This window comes from Canis aureus, chromosome 15 (genome assembly GCF_053574225.1).
Source record: "Canis aureus isolate CA01 chromosome 15, VMU_Caureus_v.1.0, whole genome shotgun sequence".
Classification (NCBI taxonomy): domain Eukaryota; kingdom Metazoa; phylum Chordata; class Mammalia; order Carnivora; family Canidae; genus Canis; species Canis aureus.
The window spans coordinates 51804442-51828009 of NC_135625.1; the positions used below are offsets into that span (position 1 = coordinate 51804442).

The 23568-nt window shown below is 50.3% G+C and overlaps 1 protein-coding gene across 4 annotated transcripts; it reads right to left on the reverse strand.

Moving 5' to 3' along the window:
- Positions 1–19142: 19142 nt before the first annotated feature.
- On the reverse strand, positions 19143–23462 carry TMEM176A (transmembrane protein 176A). 4 transcript variants are annotated; one of them, XM_077849696.1, is made up of 7 exons: positions 23303–23462; positions 22376–22577; positions 21840–21950; positions 20761–20817; positions 20399–20677; positions 19784–19891; positions 19143–19444 (listed from the first exon to the last, which is right to left on the reverse strand). In XM_077849696.1, the coding sequence occupies exons 2-7, from the start codon at positions 22559–22561 to the stop codon at positions 19403–19405; spliced, it is 783 nt and encodes a 260-aa protein (XP_077705822.1). In that variant the 5' UTR covers positions 22562–22577; positions 23303–23462; the 3' UTR covers positions 19143–19402. The 4 variants fall into 4 exon arrangements, with proteins under 4 accessions (XP_077705822.1, XP_077705820.1, XP_077705823.1 ...); XM_077849694.1 differs by lacking the exon at positions 23303–23462 and adding an exon at positions 23154–23278; XM_077849697.1 differs by lacking the exon at positions 23303–23462 and adding an exon at positions 22997–23134.
- Between the last annotated feature and the right edge of the window lie 106 nt (positions 23463–23568).

A 23568-nucleotide genomic window follows, 5' to 3' on the forward strand; every position in this document is an offset into this window, starting at 1 on the left:
GACGGGACCCTGAGCACCTGGTGGGAGTCCCAGGGGGGATGGGGCGCTGCGGCCCAGAAGGAGGAGTAGAGATGTTGTGCAGGGCGTGGACAGGGCCAGGGCCATGTTGTGCCCCCCTGTAGGAATGTGGGGGTGAGGTGGGGGCCTAAGCCAATGCCATGGACACCATGGGGGGGAAGAGGAGCCTATAGGAATGACCCCGAGGAAACGGAGATGCGGGGAACCCTTGGGGGCAGGAGTGCTGAGGGGAGCTGTTGGTTTTGACTCAGGTGGGGAAACTGAGGTGTGAAGTTCTTGCAATTCAGGCTCATTGCTGTGCTATGGGCCTTATTCCTAGCTCTCCGCGCTCCATGTCTGGCTGCTGGTCCCTCCCTATCGTGCATGACCTTGATTTCTGAAATAAATCTCTCTTCTTGGAGTTAATGATTGGTAACAGTTACAGATAACACTTGGGCAAAGACTGTCCCTTAAATTCCCAGCCACCTGCCTCTCTTAAAGGGGCAGAACTTTGCAGATGACATCTCGTAGGGGATAGGAAGTCTGTCTGTGGGGAGGGGCAGCACGAGGTGTGAAGCTGGATCTAGTGTCCCAGGTTAGAAAGCCACAGATCACGCTCCATTGCTAAATCTTGATATTTTGTTTCCAGAAAGTCACAACATACCAGAGGTCATGGGAGAAGATCTAGAGAATGGGACTGGGATTGTTTCCACAGGAAAGCCAGAGCTCTATGGGGGCCAGCACTTGGGGACGCAGGGCAGGGCAGGGGACAGGGGTGTAGGGGGTGTGGGAGGGGTGCCAGGTCACTAGGTTGAAGCCAACATCACAAGCTTGCTTTTTCTTTCTTTCTTTCTTTCTTTCTTTCTTTCTTTCTTTCTTTCTTTCTTTCTTTCTTTCTTTCTTTCTTTCTTTCTTCCTTCCTTCCTTCCTTCCTTCCTTCCTTCCTTCCTTCCTTCCTTTCTTTCTTTCTTTCTTTCTTTCTTTCTTTCTTTCTTTCTTTCTTTCTTTCTTTTTCTTTCTTTCTTCTTTCGATTTTATTTATTTTTCCATGAGAGAGGCAGAGACACAGGCAGAGGGAGAAGCAGGCCCCCTGCAGGGAGCCTGATGTGGGACTTGATCCTAGGACTCCAGGATCATGACCTGAGCCGAAGGCAGACGCTCAACCACTGAGCCTCTCAGGCACCCCAACATCACAAGCTTTATCTCTGGTTAGTGAAGGCTGGTTTGCAAAGAGAAAATTCTACCACTTTCCACATGCAGGGTCTCTAGTTAGGATAGCCCTGGTACTACTGATATTTAGAGTCTGAATGTTGTGATGAGGCTGTCCTGTGCCCCGTGGGAGGTTCAGCACTTCCCCGGCCTCTGCTCCCTGGATACCGCAGCACGGCCCCCCCCACTGCCCAGCTGTGACAACCAAAAATGCCTTCGGACATTGACTAATACGGGCTTACCTGCTTTACTGCGCTGCGAGGCCTTGCCCTTTGCAGACTCTGTGTGCTTCACACGCTGAAGGTTTGCAGCAACCCTGGCTCAAGCGAGTCTGTGGGTGCTGTTTTTCCCAACAGCATTTGCTCACTTTGTGTCTCTGCGTGAGATTTTGGCAAGTCTCACAGTATCTCAAATGTTTTCATTATTATTATATTTGCTGTGATCAGCGATCTTTTGGGGGCACCACGAACTGCACCCACATGAGATGAAGGATCGGATGGATAAATGTCATGTGTGCTCCGACTGCTGCACTGACTGGCTGTTCCCCCATCTGTCCCTCTCTCCTCAGGCTTCCCTCGTCCCTGAGACACAACAATACTGTAGTTAGGCCGGTTAATAACCTTACAAGGGCCTCTATGTGTTCAAGTGAAAAATAGACCTGTGACTCTTCCTATTCATTTGAGAGAGAGTGAGGAGGGGAGGGGCAGAGGGAGAAAGACTGTCAAGCAGACTCATCGCTGTGTGCAGAGCCTGATGTGGGGCTCCATCTCATGACCCTGAGATCATGACCTGAGCCGAAATAAATGGTCCGACACTTAACCGGCTGAGCCACACAGGCACCCATGTCTCTCCCTTTAAGTGAGAAACTAGAAATGATTAAGCTCTGTGCCTTACTGCTGGTGTGGAGAAAGTGGCAGTGGTTCCGACAGGAGATCACAGCAGGAGATCACACACGTTTCCTTAGGCCAAAGCCTAATCCAGAGCAAGGCCCTGACTCCCTTCAGTTCTAGGACGGCTGAGAGGGGAGGAAGCTGCAGAAGGAAAGTCTGAGGCTGGGAGGCTGGTTAGGGAGGTGTAAGGAAAGCAGCCACCTCCACGACACGGAAGTGCAATGTGAAGCAGCAGGTTTTCCAGAAGACCTAGCTAAGATAACCAATGAGGGTGCTGCACTGAACACATCTTCAGTGTAGATGAAACAGGTTCTACTGGAAGAAGCTGCCAGCTAGGACTTTCACAGCTGGAGAGGAGAGGTCAGTGCCGGCTCCGAGGCTTCCAAGGCCAGGCTGACCCTCCCGTGAGGGGCTAGTGCAGCTGGTGACGAGGCTGAAGCTGGTGCTCGGTGACCATTCTGAAAATCTCAGGGTCCTTAAGGATGATGCTAAGTCTACTGTGCCTGTGTTCTCGAAATAGAGCAACGAAGAAACAGCGAGAGAACCGGACGAGGAGTGGAGCCGAGGGACTGAACGGCCGTGAGCTCAGCACCAAACGTGAACGGACGAGCAGGTGCAGGGACGAGCTCAGCACCAAACGTGCAGGGACGAGCCAAGGAAGTGGTTTCCCAAGTTGGCCTCTTCCTGGTGGACACACCGTGAAGACGGTTGAAACGACAACCAAGGATTGGGAGCAGGACAGCAGCTTAGCTGGTGCAGCCCCCGGCCTGAGGACAGACTGTTCTGAAGGCGTCTCTCCGGGGGGTGCAGTGCCACCGAGCAGCACCGCCGGCTGCAGGGAAACCGTCCGTGCCGGGAGAGCCATCGATGCGGCAAACTGCACGGTTGGCTTGTTTTAAGGAATAAAACGAGACACAGCCGCCCGGCCTCCAGCGCCCACCACCCTGAAGGGTCAGCCCCCGGCGGCGCCAAGACCCTCCACCAGCAGAAAGATCAGGACTCGCTGAAAGCTCAGATGGCGGTCAGCGGGTTTCAGCAATAAAGTGTCTTTCGATGAAGGCGTGTAGGTTGTTGTTTCGGACACAATGCTGTCGCACACCGCACAGACTGCGGCATCGTGTGCACGTGACCTACATGCACTGGGAAACCACAGCTTTCCTTTGACCCCCTTTATTGCAACATTAGCTCTACTGCAGTGGTCTGGACCCGAACCCGCAGTATCTCCCAGGTGGGCCTGTATCTCCTGGGGGAGCACAAAAATGTCCTCCTGCAGAGAACCACCTGTCCATGTGAAACCCTCCTGACTGTACCTGGAAGCGGGGACAGCTTCCAACCCCCGGCTCTCACCTGGATTTCTCACTCTGTCTTCCACCTTTTGTGAGAACACAACTCTGATTATGGTCTTCTCCCTGCTTTGCTGGGTTCCTGCTGCCTATTGGACAACACTTAAATGATTTAATTGTCATTAAACACCCCCTGCTGCCTAGCTCCATCTTCTTCTCATTCGTGGTAGCCCCTGACCTTCCAGGCACCTCCTGTCCTGACTTCCAGCCACGGAACCATGCCAGGCTGGGGGGCGGGGGAGCGCTCCTTGGCCTCTGCTCCTTTGTTCCCTCGCCTAAAGCCTCTCTTTCCTCCTTCACTTGCCCAGGTCCTGCAGTCCAGGCTGAGCACCACAGCCCCTCCCTCAAGCTGCTTTACACTCTCCAGGCAGCTGGGAGCACGCCTGCAGCCGGGGCAGGTGTCCGGCTCCCTTAGGGCATGCTCTTGGCGCTTTGCAGCTCTCTGGTCACAAGCTGGCCTCCTCTCCCACCTCCTTGAGGTCAACTAAGTGTCTTCATTTCCTCAGATATACAGAAACCAGTACAGTGCCTGGCATACAGTGGGCACTGCTGTTTTGTTTTCGGAGTGAATGAATGGACTGATGATGGGCATAAGGGGGGATGCAAGAGACGTTAGAAACCCAGAGATCAGAAGAGTTTTGATTGATTGCTGTTGGCAGTCTCAGAAAACACATGCTGTGTGGTGAAGTTTCAATCAGGTTGTTGTTTTTTACCAGCTTTATTGGATCTAATTAACATAGAACACTGGGTAAAAGGCCCCTGGGTGGCTCAGGCAGTTGAGCATCTGCCTTCAGCTCAGGTCATGATCCCAGGGTCCTGAGATCGAGTACCACGTCCCCTGAGAAGGGAGCCTACTTCTCCCTCTACCCTTCCCCTCTGCTCATGATATCTCCCTCTTTCTCTCTCTCACATTCTCTCTGAAGAAAAAAAAAAAAGAACACTGTGTAAGTTTAAGATGCACAATGTGTTGATTATGTACAGTTAAATATTACAATCCTATGACCACTGGAGCCTTCGCTAGCACCCACATCTCATCATGTCACTATCATTTCTTTTTTTGTGATGAGAACGTTTAAGATCTCCTCTCTTAGCAACTTTTTGGTATGAGGCACAGTATTGTCATCTGTAATCGCAGTGCCGTGCATTAGATCTCCAGAACTTACTGGTCTTTTAACTGGTGATTTTTACCTCTGACCAGCATCTCCCTATTCTCCCCACCTCTGACAACCCTCGTTCTACTTTCTGTTTGAATAAATAAACAAAATCTTAAAAAAATACCCTTCCCTTTGAGTTTGAATTTTTTATTTTTATTTTTTATTTTTTAAAAAAGACTATCTATTTGAGAGAGACATCGAAAGCACAGAGAGAGGGAGAAGCAGGCTTCCAGCTGAGCAGGGAGCCCTATGTAGGGCTCAATCCCAGGACCCTGAGATGGTGACCTGAGCTGAAGGCAGATGCTTAACTGACTAAGCCACCCAGGTGCCCAAGTTTGGATTTTTTAGATTCCAAACAAGTGAGATCATACAGTATTTGTCTTTCTCTGTTTTGTTTATTTCACTGAACATAATGCCCTTAAGGTCCAACCATGTTGTCACAAGTCGTAGGAGTTCCTTCTTTCTTGTGGCTGAAAAATATTCAATTGTACACACACACACATACACACATTGGAATATAAAAATACTCATGTACACACACCACATTTTCTTTATCCTTTTGGTTATGGATATTTAGGATTGTGTCCACATCTTGGCTATTTTGAATAATGGTAAAAAAAAAAAAAAGAGTGCTGATATACCTTCAAGATCCTGATCTCACTTCCTTTGGGTGTATACTCAGAAATGGGTTTGCTGGATCATATGGTAGTTGTAGTTTTAATTTTGTGAGGACCCTCCACACTGTTTTCCATAATGGCTGCACCAACTTCCATCCCCACCAACAGCCCACGAGGGTCCCTCCTCAACGCTTGTCTCTGTCCTCTTGATGACAGCCACTCTAACAGGTATAAGGTGACATCTCATTGTGGTTTCGATTTGCATTCCCTGATGTTGAGCGCTTCTTTAGAAAAATTTCCATTCAAGTTCTCTGCTCACTTTAAAATATGATTTATTGCTCTTGTTGTTGTTCTTAAGTTGTATAAGTTCTCTCTGTATTCTGGATATTAACCCCTTATCAGATGTATGATTTGCAAATAATTTCTCTCATTCCTTATATTGCCTTTTCATTTTGTTGATGGTTTCCAGAGGCTTTTCTAGTTTGATGCAGTCTCACATCCAGGTTACTATGAAGATGACCACATAGATGGGGAATGGGGTAGTCAACAGGGGGAGGGGTCTTTTTTTTAAGATTTTATTTATTTATTCAAGAGAGATACACAAAGAGAGGCAGAAGCAGGCTCCCTGTGGCGAGCCTAATGTGGGACTTGATCCCAGGACCCTGGGATCATGAACAGAGCTAAAGCCAGATGTTCAACCACTGAGCCACCTAGGTCCCCTGAGGGGAGGAGTATTATATGATATCAGGTGTCCTCTCCCCTTAGGGCGAGGACACCTGAGAGTGGTGCCAGTCAGCTCTGGCTTCAAGGACACATGACCTGTGTGGTCCTTCAGGGTCCCGCACTCAGGGTGGGGTCCTGTACTTAACTTACACTCTACTATCACTGTCTTGAAATTCTTACCTTTTGAACAAGGGCCCCACATTTTCATTTGATACTGGGTTGTGCAATTTATGTAGCTGATCCTGGCTTTACAAGGTCAAGGTTTAGACCTGGAAGAAGGCCCAAGAGGGGTAGGGCAGGGAGACAGGGTGGAGGGCAGCCAGGCTAGTGCAGAGCAAGAATGAAGATAGATGAGCTGGATTGATAAGATTAAGGGGTGAGGCTGAATTGCAGAAGGATCCAGGTCAGGGGGTGGGAAGAGAGGCTCCAGGCAGATGGGTGGCAGCCGTAAACAGGTAACAGGTAATGAGGCCAAAGTCTCAGGTGCCTGCTTCTGAGCTTGACCTTTGCTGGCTCCAGTTCATGACTTTTACTCCTTTGCTCTTTTTGCACTATTTCCCCTACGTGACTCCCCATTTGCTGAAATAAGGGGTGCCAGGCTGGCAAATGCCCACTTGCAGAGTTAGGGCACGTGAGTCTGGAGGGGACAGGGGACTGAAGGAGTGAGGTTGCAGATGCTGCTCTGAGCCCACCACACAGCAGACAGCAGCGGCTGGGCAGGAGGCTTTGGGGTTAATGGGGGCCCCACACTCCAGTCTGCGATCAGCACTGTGAAAGGCAGGACTGCGTGTCAGGCTCCTCAGCTACCAAACTTGTGCCTAGGTGCTTCCTCTCCAGCTTAGAGACTTCTTCTTTTATTATTATTACTACTGCCATTGTTAATATTTGCTTTTTTTTTGCTAAAGGTGAAAAGATGATATATTATTGTGAATTTTCACAGCAGACCAGGGATGGATGAGGTCCAGGCAAGCAGCTCAGATGGACAGCCAGACTGCTGTGGCCATCTTAGGGCTGGAGAGGCACTGGGCTCCGAGAGAACAGAAGGAGAGCGGGCTCCCTGGGCTCTGGTTCTGCAGCATCAGTGCCCACACTCCATACACTAGGCTCTGTTCTTGCCCTCTTTTTGGTTTGTTTCCCACTAGGATCTGGCGCAGTTTTGTTTTACAAGTTCCCCTGAGTGAGCTGTGTGAAGGGGAAGCGAGGTAAGGGTTCATGTGTTAATGAAGGAAGGTGGGGCTTGCAAGCAGGGAACCCAAAAGAGGTGACACTTAGGGGATGGGCAGAGGCCACTGATCAGCTCTTCCCCATAGTTAGGGGGGGTCCCTTCCACAAAGTGTGGGAAACTCTGTGTCCTACTGAGAGGGAATAGCCACCTGCATGCCCATAATTCATGGAGGCCCAGGCACCGCTGTGCCAGGGGCTCTATGTGCATTGGCCTTACTTAATCCTAGAGATGATCCCACAAATAGGCATCATCCCACAGCACAACTAGATTTTCACTTGGGTCTCTATCTCTGGAGCCGGCAGTCATCCCTGAAGGGCATTTCTTCCTTACGACAAAGTGGTGTCAAGCCATATGAGGAGCAAATGGGCATCATCTTATACAAGAGTCCTGTCTTGAGTGCACTTCAACAGCATGAATAGCCCTTCTAAGTTTGCTTCTGGGAAGAAGCTTTTGTGTCTATGTTAGGGTGAATGTGAGCAAAAAGACCCACCGTGCTACTAACCATGCTCATGCCATTGCTTATGCATGCTTTAAAAATTCTTGAAATATATATTCTAGTATATCTTTTGCTATCTCAATGGCATTATACTTTCCCTAGAAGGCAGGGCCTGAGTCTGAAAAATTAGCTCTTTTGGGTAAGGATTATACCTTTCTTCACCGAAACAGGTGCTTCATCTCTGATTTTTTTAAAAAATTTATTTATTTATTTATGATACAGAGAGAGAGAGAGAGGCAGAGACACAGGAGGAGGGAGAAGCAGGCTCCATGCCTGGATCCCGATGCGGGACTTGATCCCCGGACTCCAGGATCGCGCCCTGGGCCAAAGGCAGGCGCCAAACTGCTGAGCCACCCAGGGATCCCCCTTCATCTCTGATTTTAAGCCATTGGAATTCCCAGATAAATCCGGAGTCCACACATGGGAAGCCTCCTTTTCAAGATCCTGGTCTCCATTCTGGACCAGGTAGTTCAGGCCATGGATGGGGCCTTCAAAGGTAGGGGTCTAATGATGCTCCAGAAGGAACTCCTGGTGGTCCTGCACGTGAGAAACATCCTCACTCCTGCCAGGGGCTGGAGCTCCAGTGCATCCCCCTGAGGAATGGCGCTGACTTCCAGGTGCACAGGCTGAATGGTCTGCCCAGTGTGGGCGTTCATGTCTGTTAGCAGCCTGCCTTTGCTTTGGACACAATTCAAGGCTTTTCTAGAAATGTAGGGGCTGATAAGCCAGTGTTTTCTAAGGCCTCCTTGGCTTTGGAGATTTGCGAGCACTCTGATAGAAAAGGCTCCTCTGCCACAGGGTTCTGATACTTGCCCAAAGAAGCAAGGTCTTGGCTATGTGGTGCCGCTTGGTTATCAGATTGTCTAATCCCTTTATGAGTTCCCCATGCCAAGAATATCTCCCTGAGTTTCTCTAATCACTGGATTTTTCTGTGCCCAGGAAATGGGCCATGACTCTGCTTTTTCCTGGGTCTGCCCTCGGGCTGTCACTGACAAGGGCACAAGATGCTCAGAGTCTCTTCCTGCAACAGGGGCGCAAGCTCCACGGTGCCCCCAGGTCTCATGAGAGATGATCCAACCTGCTCTGTCCTTGACAGTCCCTCTCTGTGTCTGTGTTCTTTATAGGGTTTTGCTTTCCAAAGAAGGCAGCCACAGCCTGGAAGTCAGCCTCTGGAAAGTCACTGGCCAGGGAAAACACTGACTACAGGCCATCCTGCAGACCCTAAGGCATCATTCCAGATATGAAAGCCCCGGTTCCTGCTCTTGGGGGTGTGGTCCTAAGTGAGGGGGGACACACCAGTAGACAAGGAAGGGTCACACATGGTTAGATGCAGATACCAAAGTGTGCCCAGGATACAGAGGAGGGATAGTCCACTCATCCAGGGGTGGTCAGGGGTTTACCAAGTGCTCCCGAGGGGGTACCCTAGCCTTTTGTACTGGGCCTCGAAAGGGGACAGTCTTTGAGAGGCCAATGAATGTGGGGCTGATTGCACGAGAGAGGAGCTGATGCAGGGGCAGGCGGTTGCTAAGAGCTGAACAAGCACTGTCAGCAGCCAGTCCAAAAGTACAGGCAGACAAAAAAAGTGGAGACAGCTCAAAGTCCATCAACAAGTGAATGGATAAACCAATTGTAGTTGACTTATATGATAGATAATTGCTCAGTTATAAAAAGGAACAGACTGGTACTGATGCCTGCGAAGTGGGTAAATCTCCATAACATTGTTCATGTGAAAGGAGCCAGATACAAAGGACAAAATAGCATACAATTCCAGTTATAGGAGGTCCTTAAAGGGGCAAAAAAGTCTAAACAGTGGTTACCTCTGGGCAGCGGGAATGGGAGAGGGGACCAGCTACGAGGGAGTACAAGAGAACTTTCTGATGGGAATGATGAGACTGTTCCATGTCTTGAGAGGGGCTTGGCTTACACAGGTATAAGTGTTTGGAAAAACTCACTAAAGGGTGCATATGCTAGGCTGAAAGATGGCTCTCTAAGATGACCACATCCTACTCCTCAGAACCGGTGAACTTTATGGAGCGAAAGGAAAGCAGAGATAGATTCAATTAAGGACACTGAGATGGGGGTGGGGGTATCTTGGATCATCCAAGTGTAACCACAGAGTCCTCAGAAGAGGGAGGTGGGAAGTCAGAGGAGCTGGGACTCTGAGAGCAAGAGGTTGGAACTATTGGAGGAAGGGGTCACGAGCCAAGGAATGCTCTAGAAGACGATGATGGCAAGGAAGTAGATTGTCCGCTCACATTCAACAGAAGAATCGGACTATTCACACCTTGACTTCAGTCTAGTCTGATTTTGGACTTCCAGCCTCCAGAATTCTCTATCGGAGCATAAATTTGTTTTGTTGTAAGACACTAAGTATGTGAGGATATGCTCCAGAAACAAGAAAACCAATACATACACCTCTGATTTGTATATTTTGTCATATGTTTTTAAAAAAATATTTAATTTATTTATTCATGAGACACACACACACACACACACACACACACACACACACACAGAGGCAGAGACACAGGCAGAGGAAGAAGCAGGTTCCATGCAGGGAGCCCAATGTGGGACTCGAGGATCAAGACTCCAGGATCACGCCCTGCGCTGAAGGCAGCGCTAAACTGCTGAGCCACCTGGGCTGCCTGTTGTATGTTAATTCTACCTCAAAGGGGGAAAAAAGGAACCAAAAACAAATATGGAACTCCACTTACTAAGATATGTGCTGAAGTATTTAGGGGACATATATAGATGTCTACAACTTACCTTGAAATGCATAAAAAAAATGGAAAAAGGGATGGCTAGGCATGTGATAAGGCAGATCTCGTAAAACATTAATTGTCGAGTCGAAGTGGCTGATATATGAGTTTGTACTGTAAATTCCCCTCCAACGTTCTGTATGTTTGACAGTTTTCACAGCAAAAGACTAGGGGAAAAGGCAGAAGTTTGACCCTTGCTGGAATGTTCGGGAACGGGGAACAGTTCTGCACAGCTGGGTTGTTTGCTTTGCGGGGGAGTGGTGGGTGCAGCTGGAGAGGTAGATGGGGGCCAGATGTGGAGAGGACATGGACTTCATCCTGGAGGCAACGAGAAGCCAATGGAATGATGTCAACAGGGAGTAAGTAGCATAAGTGGGTTTGTTTTTTTACCTCTCACTGCACAAGTCAGTGAGAAACCCTGACTGGAGTTTCTGAGCATCTGTTTACTTGAAATGCCAATCATCCGAGTGGAGGTAGGAGATTAGTCAGCCCTACTCAGAAGGCTCCTTTTCCCTGTGCTTGCCTCAGCATCAGTGGGGGTGGCAAAGCGAGGACGGATCCAGATTTGAGGATCCACAGTCTGCAGAAAGAGGGCAGTTAATTCTAGCCTTGTCTTTATAGCCTACCTGTTCTTGGAGGTAAACAACAAGAAGAAACAAACAAACAAAAAAAAACTTGGGATAGATGGAATAATGGAGGTGTTTTCATCATTCAGTAAAATGATGAAAAAAACAAACAAACAAACAAAAAGCCAGATCAGGATCAGGAGCCAGACTCTCCAGATTCAACCATCAGTTATGGCAGTTCCTAGCTGTGTGGCCTTGTGCAAGTCACTTGGCTTTTCTGAGGTTAGTTTCCCATTTCTAAAATGGGAATAACCTTAGTCAGAGCCTCCTGGGGTTGCTGGGAGGATTACCACAAGTAAGGGAAAGGTACTCGCCATAAAGTACTTGGTAGAGTGCTTGGCATGCAGCCTGTGTAGGAGAAACGTTCCGCATTGTAGTTATTGTTCACTGATCTGCTTTTCAATAAACAGCACGGAAGCAGGAAGCTTTCCTCTGCCATTTCTCTAGTCTTTTTTTTTTTCTTTTTTTTTCTTTTTTTTATTTATTTATGATAGGCACACAGTGAGAGAGAGAGAGGCAGAGACACAGGCAGAGGGAGAAGCAGGCTCCATGCACCGGGAGCCCGATGTGGGATTCGATCCCGGGTCTCCAGGATCGCGCCCTGGGCCAAAGGCAGGCGCCAAACCGCTGCGCCACCCAGGGATCCCTCTTTTTCTTTTTAAAGTAGGTTTTGTGTCTGAAGTGGAGCCCAAGGCGGAGCTTGAATTCACAACCCTGAGATCAAGACCCGAGCCAAAATCAACAGTCAGATGCTGAACCCACTGAACCGCCCAGGTGCCCCTCTCCAATGTCTTTAAAAATGATTCTGAAGTGCCTCACTGTGGTCTAGACTATTCGGAGCTTCAGACCTATATCTTGTTTCCTTGTGGGCATTTTCATTTGCTTATCCCACTGGCACCTCCAACTCAACAAACTCCAAGCAGAACATATCGTCCACATGAGTGTCCTGCCTCCTTTATCATGAGAATGCCAGTGCTGTCCACCTAAATGTCCGGCCTGGCTTTTTTTTTTTTTTAAGATTTTTAATTTATTTATTCATGAGAGAAACACACACACAGAGAGAGGCAGAGACACAGGCAGAGGGAGAAGCAGGCTCCATGCAGGGAGCCCGACGTGGGACTCAATCCTGGGACTCCAGGATCACGTCCTGAGCTGAATGCAGCACTAAACCGCTGAGCCACCTGGGCTGCCCTGGCCTGGCATTCGAGGGTCCTCCCAGACTGAGACTTCTTTCTCTGGCAGCCCTGCCCCCTGCCTCCTGCACCAGCGAGTCCCCTTCCAGAGCAGCTGCTTCATCTCTCACCTGATCTGGTCATTACAGCTCACCCCCATTCCTGCTGAAGACCCCTTCTGGCCTCCCCGCTCCCAATCTTGCCTCCGATCTGTCAGTCTCCACCAGAATGACTTTTCCACGATGGAGATCTGACCATCCGCTGTCGTGTCATCTCCATAGGGGCCCCCACAGGTGGGCTCCTGTGACCTGTGTCTGCGGTGACTGTAGTGGTACCTGGGACTCCAGTCGCTCCTTGGCAACGCCCAGCTGCCTGCAGCTCCCTTGCAGGGCTCTGCATGCTGCCTCTGCTTGGAACTGGCCCAGCCCGTCCCCCCATCTTTGCCTCACTGCTTTGGCTCCGTGGTGCCCCCTTGACCATTTCCTCCCAGGCCCTGCCCCTGCTGGGCACTAACCTCCAGTGCAGTTGTCATCATCCTGATGTTGATTGATGGTAACCTCCATCTTTCGTAGCTCAGACCTGGCATATTGGAGCTATTATATTGGTATAGCGCACGAGGTCAGCTCCAGTAAAAGAAAATTCAGCACGCCAATGAGGGTCCTGTTAGGAAACAGATGGCATTCTCACAAGTGGAATGAAAAAGGTTTAAAGAAGGGACTGTTTTCAAAGGTGATCTCATTTACCTGCCAGGGCCACCTTGGGCTGAACCCATGGCCCAAGGGAGCCCAGGAAAGCAGTCCATGAAGGCCAGCCAGCTGGCCATGGCACAGGGCAGGGTGGCGAGGGCGGCAAATGCCTCTGGAGGAGCCAGAAGAATGGGCAGCACACTCAGTCCATGGTTTCCTGTCCATGGACTGGTTCTGGGTCCCCGAGTCTGGGGCCGGAGGAAGGAAAATGCTCACATCCATAGGAACGCCGCACTTCCTTTCCTTTTCTGGTGTCACCCTTTTCAACTAGAAATGCCATTGTGGCAAGTAAGGAAGTCTGGAGCCATTCTTGTTCCCGGCCTGGCAGTCACCGGGGCCCTGAGACACAGACACTTGATATCCAGGCTCTCCTGGACAGTCCCAGCTTTTTCCGTGTTGGCCTTCCAAAGGCAAGCCACGGTTCTCTTCTGAAACCACAAGAACCCCGGGGCTGGTTTCTCTGTTGCTCTCCGTGGTCATGAGTGAGTCCATCTTCTACTGCAAACTCAGGGTAAAAGTACCTCACTTTTATTTTTGTCCTCAGGGCTGGCCACGTGCTCTGTTAGGGAGAACCAAGTCTCCCTAAACCAAGTCTCTAGGGCAGAACCTAATTGGCTTCCACATTTTCCATTCTGAGCACCCAAATTCAACCTATGTGCCTCAGGCAGATTCAATCCATGTGCCTCCAGGCAGAGAACATCATGCTCGGGATCCTGGACAAGACCAACCTGAAGTCCTTGGAGTCCCAAAGTAGTTCTGTAGCACCTGCCACGCAGTTTTTTGTTTTTTTTTTTTAACATACAACATAATTTTATTTTTAAATATTTTTACAACAATCTTATTCATTATGTTTTTAATTTATTTTTTATTGGTGTTCTATTTGCCAACATATAGAATAACACCCAGTCCTCATCCCATCAAGTGCCCCCCTCAGTGCCCGTCACCCAGTCACCCCCACCCCCCAGTTTTCTTTCCCAGGTAATGGAGGGACAGGAAAGCCTCATTCTTATTCTCATCAGGCAAACGGAAGCAGCCTCGTCCTAGGAGTCAGGCCGCGCTGAGTAATGTTTAAAGAGCCCTGTTCCCTGGGCTATCCTCTGCTAAGGCCCCTGGGGAGATGCAAACAGGCCTGAGCCCGCCCTGCCTTCAGGGTTTAGGTTCAGGTGGGGCAGGTGAGGCCCTACAAAGAACGCGCAGCCTAGAAGTGTCGATGGGGGCTTCTGAGCGAGGGGAGGTCGCCTCTCTGAGAAAGGGCTGTAGCCGCAGATGGGAGCAGGGCCGTGGAGACGGGGTCTGCGTCACTGCAGACACCCCTGGGCAGTGCAGCGGGGTCTGCGCCTTCTCCCGCCGGACCCCAGGCCCTCCAGGAACGGGGGTGCTCCCGGGGCAGCCCTGGGAGGTTCCGTCCAGCAGGGCGCCGCGGGTCAGGCCGGGCGGCGGGGAATGGGGCCCGGGGGACGCGGCTGGCGGTGGGGCTGGGGGGTGGCGCCCTGCCAGGCCACAGAGCTGGGCGCCGGCCTCCACCTGGGCAGCTGCTCCCTCGCTCCCAGGGTCCGCAGAAAAGCCCACCGCGCGCCGGGGCGTGTCCTCTCCGTCCGCCAGACCACAGCTCCCTGCTCATTGGCTGTCGGAGCGTGAGCGGCAGGCAGGTTTTCCATTGGCTACGAGGAATAGGCCACACCCACCCTAAGCCCCGCCTTCCAGCCACGCCGTGTTTGCGAACAGCGCCACCTGGTGTCGGGGTAGCGCGACCCCGCGGAGTTGGGAAAGCCCTGGGGTCTGGTTTCGGACGCGCTCAGCTCCGGTTGCCTGGTTGCCTGCGTGCCCACCGCGGGCAGGCCCCGTGCCCGGGGCTGATTCCCCTGCGCGGCAGGTGCAGGCTTGCATGCCCCTGGGGACAGCCCCGCGCTTCTAAATTCCTCTCACCTTATTGGAACCACGCGGCCCCTTAGGAATTCAGCAGTCTTGTCCGCGGCTCTTCTTAGTTCCGGCAGCTTTTCTTCACGTCATTCGTTTCTTACGTCTAGGCTCAGCGTCTTTCACTGCATTTCCTGCTATTTCTGGTTTCAAACGTTTTGGGAAGTAGGGGCATCCCTGAGGTTGGTTTTATTTTTTTTCCGTGAAAGTGCTACCCGGCATATGAATTCATCTTTTAGATTGTGGTTGTCAATTTTGGAGAGTGTGTTTCCAGATTGCTAAGACTTCTTAACAACCGGGTTTCCTGATTGAGATGTGTCTGCATCCATGTCTGTCGCAGTAATGGGGCACCCTGAGCCCTATTCAGAGTCCAAAATGGAAATTTTATATCTTAAAGGAAATGGTCATTTAGAGTTCCTTCTCAGAGTTGGGTCACATAATTTCTGATTTTCAAGTCAGGTTATAATCTATAAATTCCTACTCAGGTCACTATACCACTTCAATGAAATATGTATTCCTGTTAAGATTTGCCTTTCTCTTTGTGTCTCTCATGAATAAATAAATAGGATCTTTAAAAAAAAACTTGTTGAAAGATCTTTGGGGGCACCTGAGTGGCTCAGTCAGGTAAGGGGATTTTTTTTTTTTTTTTTTGGTATCTTGCATATTTACTGAAGACATTTTTTTGGTATCTTGCATAAATATTTTGCTCAGTTTCATATAGTTGTTGTTTGTTCATTCCTATCTAGTTTTCTATTTTGGGAGTTTGTGACAATATGTATCTCCATCCTGCAGCATAAGAGACTGTCCACTGCTCCATATCCTCACCAATGCCTGGTATTGTCAGACTTTCACATTTTTGCTAAATACAACTCATTAGCTTATGTTATTTTATTGTAGCTTTAATTTACCTTTCCCCGAATGTTGATGGAATTCAGCACACTTTGTAAGCTTACTGGCTGTTTGGATTTCCTCTTCTGTAGTGTCTCTGCTCAAATCTTCGACTATTTTTAAAATTGAGTTGTCTGCCTTTTGATTTGTAAGAATTCTTTTTTTAAAAAAAGATTTTATTTATTTATTCATGAGACACACACACACACACACAGAGGCAGAGACACAGGCAGAGGGAGAAGCAGGCTCCATACAGAGAGCCCAATGTGGGACTCGATCCTGGGTCCCCAGGATCACACCCTGGGCCGAGGGCGGCACTAAACTGCTGAGCCACCTGGGCTGCCCCAGTAAGAATTCTTTACATTAGGTTGAACCATATGAAATCGTTGGTGTTTAATCATTTTTGACCTACAAAATATGGCAGTTGCATGTGGTTCAACTTAACACACTCTTGATACTGGCCCTTTGTTCATTGTACATATCGAGAAGTATTTTATCCTGTTAACACTGCTTATCTTTTTGTTTTCTTCATTCTATTTTTGGAAGGTCAGGAGTTTCTAATTTTAGTGTAGTTGGATTTGTCAGTCTTTTCCTTGATGGCTAATCCTTTTTTTTGGTGTGTCCTGTTTAAGAAGTCTATCTTATCTTTTGGAGCAATGGTGACCAGATTGTGGGGGCTTGGAGCTATGTTCTCAGAGCCTTCTGCTCTGGGGCCTGGGTCACCCTGATTCCACTGTGGGGTGCACAGATTCCTTTACTACTGAAGATTTGGCTAGATGGGGGAGGGAGAGGCCACTGCTGGGGCCCTTCGACCATGGATCCCAATTTTCCAAGGAGAGCTTTCCCAAAGTTGCTTCCTCACCATTCTTGTGAGTGTGGAAGGTCTTCTTAATGAGAAGACATGCTTCAATATACTGATAAGATTCTGACCAGTTGGCTCAAGCAGAGCGGGTGGCTTCAGGGTGGGCCTGATGGAGGAGGGGGAAATGTCATGATTTATTGGCTCTGACTCCTCACTGTCACCTGGGTTAGGCGAGGCAGGGGACTGTCCAACCTGTTCACAGTTTCGTTTCCAGCACAGTGCCTGCCACATGGAGATACTAGGAGATATTTGTTCAGTAATGCATTAATCATTTTTGAAGAATTGTTACCAAAAAGTTACTGTTTTCTAGTTTCTCCTGAAAAAAACTTTTAGTATCCACGAGGTGGCGACTGTTAGTCACATCTACAGGGGTTGGGGTGGGTGGGTGCGGAATTTAGTTATGAAATTGGAATTGGAGATTTGAATTTACATGGAATCTTGTTTTAATTTTGTTTTTGAACTCAATCATCAAGTTTAAAAAACATACTGTCATAAGAAATATTTGCGAAGTTAAAATAAAGACCCTGGTGAATTATCTTCTTCCCCAAGCTAAAGATGGTGTGGATTTCTCTTCCATAGTGTTACTAAACGTGTCCTTTTATGGCTCGACTGGATGTAAATTCTTTCCATTCTTCATTCAGATAAACGAATGCGGCTCAGCTCGCCCTTCTGCTCGGAAGTGGTGTTTTACTGTCAGAATCTGGCAACCTCCTTTGTTTATTGCATCTGGCGGATCTGAGTCTTGGAGAAAACCTGGCCCCCTTACAAGCCCCGCCCCTAGCTCCCCCCTCCCGCCCCCTATCTCTCCTCCCCTCCCCTCCCTATTTCCCAGAAGCCTCACAGAGCCCCTGGTCTTTGGTTTATCTCTTCTGCAGGAAATCCGATGTCACACCAGCCCTGCTTTTTGTTAAAAAATAAAACAAAACAAAAACACAAACAAAAAAGCCCCTCAAAAGCAATTTGTTTATTTGAAAATACAGCTAAGATCACCATCTTGAGGTTTGTGTTCTGAAGGGGAAAATGAAGATATATATCTGGAAAGGACTCTGAGATTTTGAGATTGAGATAGGCAAGTAATCCCAGATTTATCTCCTTATCATTATTTTAAAAAATAATTTTAAAAAGATTTTATTCATTTACTCATGAGAGACACAGAGAGAGAAAGAGGCAGAGACACAGGCAGAGGGAGAAGCAGGCTCCATGCAGGGAGCCCACATGGGACTGGATCTTGGGTCTCTAGGATCACGCTCTGGACCGAAGGTGGCGCTAAACCGCTGAGCCACCCGGGCTGCCCTCTCTTTATTATTAAAGTAAAACTCACTTTTTAGTTAGTTTGTTCTGAGAACAGTTCTGTGAATTTTAATACATGGATGGACTCATGTAACCAACACCATGATCAGGATAAAGAACGGTACCACCGCCCTCAAAGCCCCCTCATGCTACACCTTGTTCAGTCACACTGTTTTGTACCACATTGTGCCTGTGCTTAACAATTACAAAAAATATTGTGCCACTTCTTCTGGCTATCACTGTTTCTGATGAGAAACCACAGAAATTTGGATCATTCTTCTCTAGAGGTAACAGGCCATTTTGTTTGGTTGTTCTCAAGATTTTTTTTCTTTTTTTTTTTTAATTTTTTAAAAATTTATTTGTGATAGTCACAGAGAGAGAGAGAGAGGCAGAGACACAGGCAGAGGGAGAAGCAGGCTCCATGCACCGGGAGCCCGACGTGGGATTTGATCCCGGGTCTCCAGGATCGCGCCCTGGGCCAAAGGCAGGCACTAAACAGCTGCGCCACCCAGGGATCCCAAGATTTTTTTTCTTTGTCTTTAGTTTTTAGCAGTTAGATCCTCATATGTCCATGCTTGTACTTCTTTGAGTTTGTTCTGTGTAGGGTTCTTTGCACTTCCTGGATCTTGAGGATTATGGCTTTCACCAAACTTGGGGGTTTTTCAAACATTATTTCTTCACACAAACACAAGTCATTCTTGTAGACAGCTTTCATTGGCCTCTCCAGATAGTCTTTCTGCCTTCCTCTAGCCTACTCTGTGCCCTCAAGGAGACTCTTATATTGGTCACATCTAAGCTCTCATGTTCTAAGATGTCAGATTTGGTCAATAAGGAATGCTAGCAAGAGATCAGAGTGGGGTAGTTTGGGTGTTCATTCCCTAGGATCCCTCTCTGAAAGGTCATCTCAGGGTGCCGGCATTTCTCTGGGGAGGCGACAGCTCAAATCAAGCACCATTTCCATCAGCTTTCGTAGTCACTGGCTGAAACACAGTGCTCCTTTTCCTGATCTTTTGGGCTGAAGGGTAATGACACCCTCTTTGATCCCACCCCCCAACCCTTGGTTACAAACCCCAGTGTGGCACTGTCACCTCTGGTTTCCTACATTTTGCCAGTGACTCCAGACCTAGAGAGGAGGTTGGGAGAGGGAGGAGCATCAGAGGTTTGCTTGGGCTCATTTCCTCTGCCTCGTTTAGCCAAGAGGAATTCCCTGGAATAACTAAGCAAGAAGTTGGGAGAAACAAGACAGTTTATTGTCTTCATTGCTCATGAGGGGCCATGAGGCAAGGCGGAATGGTAAAGGTGAGCCAGAAATGGGCAAGAGTGGTGTGATGATTGGTGGAGGGGACTCTGGCCATGGCTGTGGCTGTTGGCAGTGGAGGAAGGTAACTGGAGCTAGCGTAGAGTCTCTTTTCCCCAGCCTGATCCTTCTCCCAGGAGCCAGAGGCAGTCCAGAAAGAGTCCAGGCATGAGCACTTAGGAGAAGCAAGGCTAGATTCCATTTGCTTCCAGCAGTTTCTTCTGGTCTATTTTCTAAGGGAGGCAGAGGGGCAACATAACATGGAGAGAGGAGACATACATTTTTTCCTCTAGAGCAGCTTTGTTCTGGAGCCACCCAGAGCCAGCATTAGCCTCATGGTACTCGATGCCAAGAGCCCCAGCATCCCACTGTGGATATAGACTTTCATGGCTTCTTGGGGGCCACCCGGTCAGGGATAGGTGCTCTTTGGGCCAAGCCCCCGTTAGGGTAGAAAGACAGGCGCAGGACTCACTGTAAGGATCCTTTCCTGCCCCAAGCCATGCCCCACCCATCTCTGCTCCTCTGGACACCCCTGCCCCCTGAACACACAGACACACATGTTAGGGACTCACCTTATGTCGGGACCTACTCCAGCAGAACAGACACAGGGGAACCAGAGATGCCAGGAGCAGCAGAACCCAGATACCCAACAGCATGACCTGAAAGCTTATGAACAGGGCCTGGGAACAGAGAACCAAAGCCATGGGCACCAGAGTGATGGTTGCCATCTGTGTTCTGTGCTCACTCTCATTTCCAACACAGAGTCTCTCTCCCCCTTCCTCACGTCTGTAGCTTCTAGAGAGGCTGAGGAAGGAGCCCTACCTGGTTTTGGGGGGGATGTTAACGAGTCTAGTGAGCAGAGAGTAGCCAGAAACCCCTCTCATCTGGCCTCCCTCCCCGTCCTCACCCGAACAGTGAGGGGCTCAGGTTACGATGTGTAGTGCCCCAGCAGCCCCAAGGCTGGAGGGGATCGAGCCTCTGCAGCGCTTTGCACACTTGCAACGCTGGTTCATTTGTGATTATTTCAGTGTTTGGGTTTCCCACTAGTCTGTAACACCCTCAACTACAGGGACTGTTTCTAGTCTGTTCAGTGACACATCTGTGGTGACAGTCAAGCTGGGTGGGGAACAGGTGACACAGCCCTCCTTGCCCAGCGCCCGCTGCGCCCCTTCCTCTGGCCCCCCTACCTCCAGCATGCTCAGATAGGAGAGACACAGGTGCAGCCTTGTGGCTTCTTCTGGGCTTGGAGTGCTAGGGCTCAGGGGGGCCCAGGACCAGGCCTTCGAGGAGACATCACAGATGAAGTCTCTCAAATAAAAGCGGTGCCTATAGAAATTACTGGCTCCGATGACGATGGCAGCGGTGGCTGTGGAGAAAGCTGCCAGGGCGAGCAGGATCCTCAGCAAGGCCTGGTGAGGCAAGGAGGCAGAGGGAGACCTTGGAGACTCAGTCTCTTCAGGACCCGGCTGGGGAGAGATGGGCAGGCTCTGGTTGGGGTGGCCTCCAGCTTCTGGGCCCGGTGTCCACCTGTGTCCTTCCCCAGACTCACCCAGCAGATGCCACCCCGTTTCTGGTGAATGAAGGCGACAGCTCCAGCCAGCGAAGCCTGGGGAGAGATGGAAGCAGGAGCAGAGTTAGCACAGGAGACACAAGCCCTCCAGCTGCTGCCTCTCTTCCCCTCTGTAGCTCCAATGGACAGAACCAGTCATCGGCTGGTCCTTCCTTGGAACATTCCAGGTGGATCTGAGGTTTGAGCTAAGCTTTGTTGTCTGTAGTCAGGCCTGGGTCAAACTTCCCAGGGGACAGGACCCTCTGTTCTAGTGACATCAAAGAGCCCTTCTTCCCTTCTCCAAAATCTTCCTTTTAAAGCAATGGTGCTTTGTGGAAATTCCAGATGGGGGAGTGGAAGTCCTAGGCTGTTGGAGAAGCTCTCAGCGCAGGATGGGTCTGTGGGTGGCCTCTCGTTGGGGCAGCTGTCCCAGCGGTGGCAGTCCCACCACCTGGGCTGACAGAACAGGAAGTGTGGTATATCCCGGTGGACAGATGGATTCCAATCCTGTTTGGCGATGCTGTAGCTAATCTGAGTGTTTTGCCATTGGGTGGATGAGGATGATTTTTTGGCCCTTCTCTCAATAAATATTCTGTGAATGTGGGCAGGCCAAAGGGCCCTCAGTACTACCACGAGCTGCCCCCAAGCCCCTATTGCAGACTGCACACCCCCACCAGTGGATATTCACCACTGTCATTTGGTGGCACCCACTGGATTCCCACTGCGTGCAGGACCAGCAGAAGATAATGGAAAATGACCATGTTCTGTCTCCCCATCTCAGTGCAAGTGTCTGGAAATGAGCTGGGTCCTAGGTCTTTGGTTGATATTTGCTGCTGAATGTGGTGAGGAGGCCGCCAGGCTGGTGGGAAACCACCGCAGGGGCCAGGCAGCTTTGACAGAGCACCACTTCCTTTGGCTATTTTCTCATCTTTAGAAACAGGGAATCAGCCTCCACCACCTTGGGGCTTTTTGACAACTGACATTTTACAGTACCACGGTGATGGTGATGGTCTGTCACCCCTGCCAGGAGGTGAATCTGCCCCTTCTTGGCCTGTCAACCATCCTCCTACCCCACTCACCACAGCCCCTGTCCAGATGGCAGCTCCTGAGCTACACAGGGTGGAGCAGTAGAAGATGTAGAGGAACCCTCCTAGAACTCCACTTGACACCCCCAGCACGATCTGTATCACCTGGAGGAGGAAGAAAAATCTAAGAAACTGAATTCTCAGATTCCTGGGCCCAGGAGCAACCCTCTGCCACCAAGACTCAGGCAGCTTTCAGGTCCTGCCCCTCCAGGTATAAATACGTGGAACCCCATGAAAGAGAATGTGAGGAGGGAGAAAGGAGGAGAGGGAGCCAGCCCAAGCGGGATCTGGTGGAGGGGACAGGGTGGCTCAAGGCTCCGGCAACGACGGCTTTAAATGACCATGGCTCCCCTGCACCCTTCTAGCCCAAAGCTTTTATTGCAAAGGCCAGTAAGGGAGTCAACAGTCAGAAATGGAGCAAAACTGCCGGGCATCCAGTTCAGAGAGTCTGGCCAAGGGTGTGACAGCACAAAGAGGGTCTTCTTTTCCTGATATGGGGAGGCTGGGAGATCCTCTGGGCTGCTACTCACCCAGGAGGCCAAGAGCAGCCGACTCCTGCTCCAGGTCTGGAAGGTGGCCCCAGGGAAGTGGGACCCCAGCAGGGAGCACCCACTGGTCAGGAGCTTGGCCAGAGCGGACTCCTGGTGGATGTGCACGTTAATGTGCATGGGCTGGGGTGCCCCAGGGGCCACCTCACCACTGTCCACTGTCTCCATACCTGCGGACCTCTGTCTGCGAGAGAGGAAGGGAGTGTCAGGGAGGAAAAACTAGAAGAATATTTTCAAGGATTTCCTTGGCCTTTGGGGCTGGTGGAGGTCCATGGTCACAAAGCAGCATCCCCGGTCCTTTCTCCAGGTGTCGTGTCAGGACAGCCTGACTCTGCTGGTGCTGTGGCAGCCGTCGAACCTGCTGGAACCCCCTTCTTCACCCCAGATCTGCTTCTCCCTCCATCTTCCCACAGCGTCGATCTGGACCCAGCAGTGCCCCGAGGGCCTCGCCTCTCCACCCTCTTCTGCCAGCCTGCCTGTGCCACCAAAAGTCCTACTCTGAGCCCGCGGGTGACAGGTCAGAACCCCAGTCCTGGCTCCTGTTGCTGCAGATGCTCTGCAGACAGGTCTGACGACCCCTAAGTACCTTCAGCCCCTAAGTACCTCCCTCTCCACCAGCAGTCACACAGTTCCAGCTGGACTATTCAAGCCGAGCACCACCCCCCCCAACAATGAAGAAAGAAGTTGAGGTGAAAGCGAAGGTCAAGGCCAGATTGACTTGGTGTCAAACAGGGACATGGCTGGCCTCTGCTCCTGCCACCTTCCTGGAGTCCATTGGCAACTGGTGGTTGGTCCTCTTCCTCCCTCCATCCCCAGTAAGCTCTGGGCTGGGCTTTAGAGGCCTGTGACGGGTTGGGTGGGGAGTCCAGTGGGGCAGGGTCCTGGGAAAGGGCTGTCCCCCGGCCTCACCTGCTCTTCTAAGGGCCACCGGGGGCTGAGTGTGCCAGCAGGGATTGCTGGCTGGGCTGGGCTGGGCTGGAGCTGGAGCCAGGAACCAGGAGGATGGAGGAGGAAGCTGATAGAGCACCAGAAGGGCAGGGTGGAGGAGGGGCCGAACTTGATCATTAGCCTCTCTGGAAGACAGCCTGGCAGAGGGGCCCCTGCCTGGGGGGTTTCCAGCTGTCAGTCCCTCCCTGGGCTCTGGCCTGCAGGGTGTGGGTGTGAGGGGGCGGCCC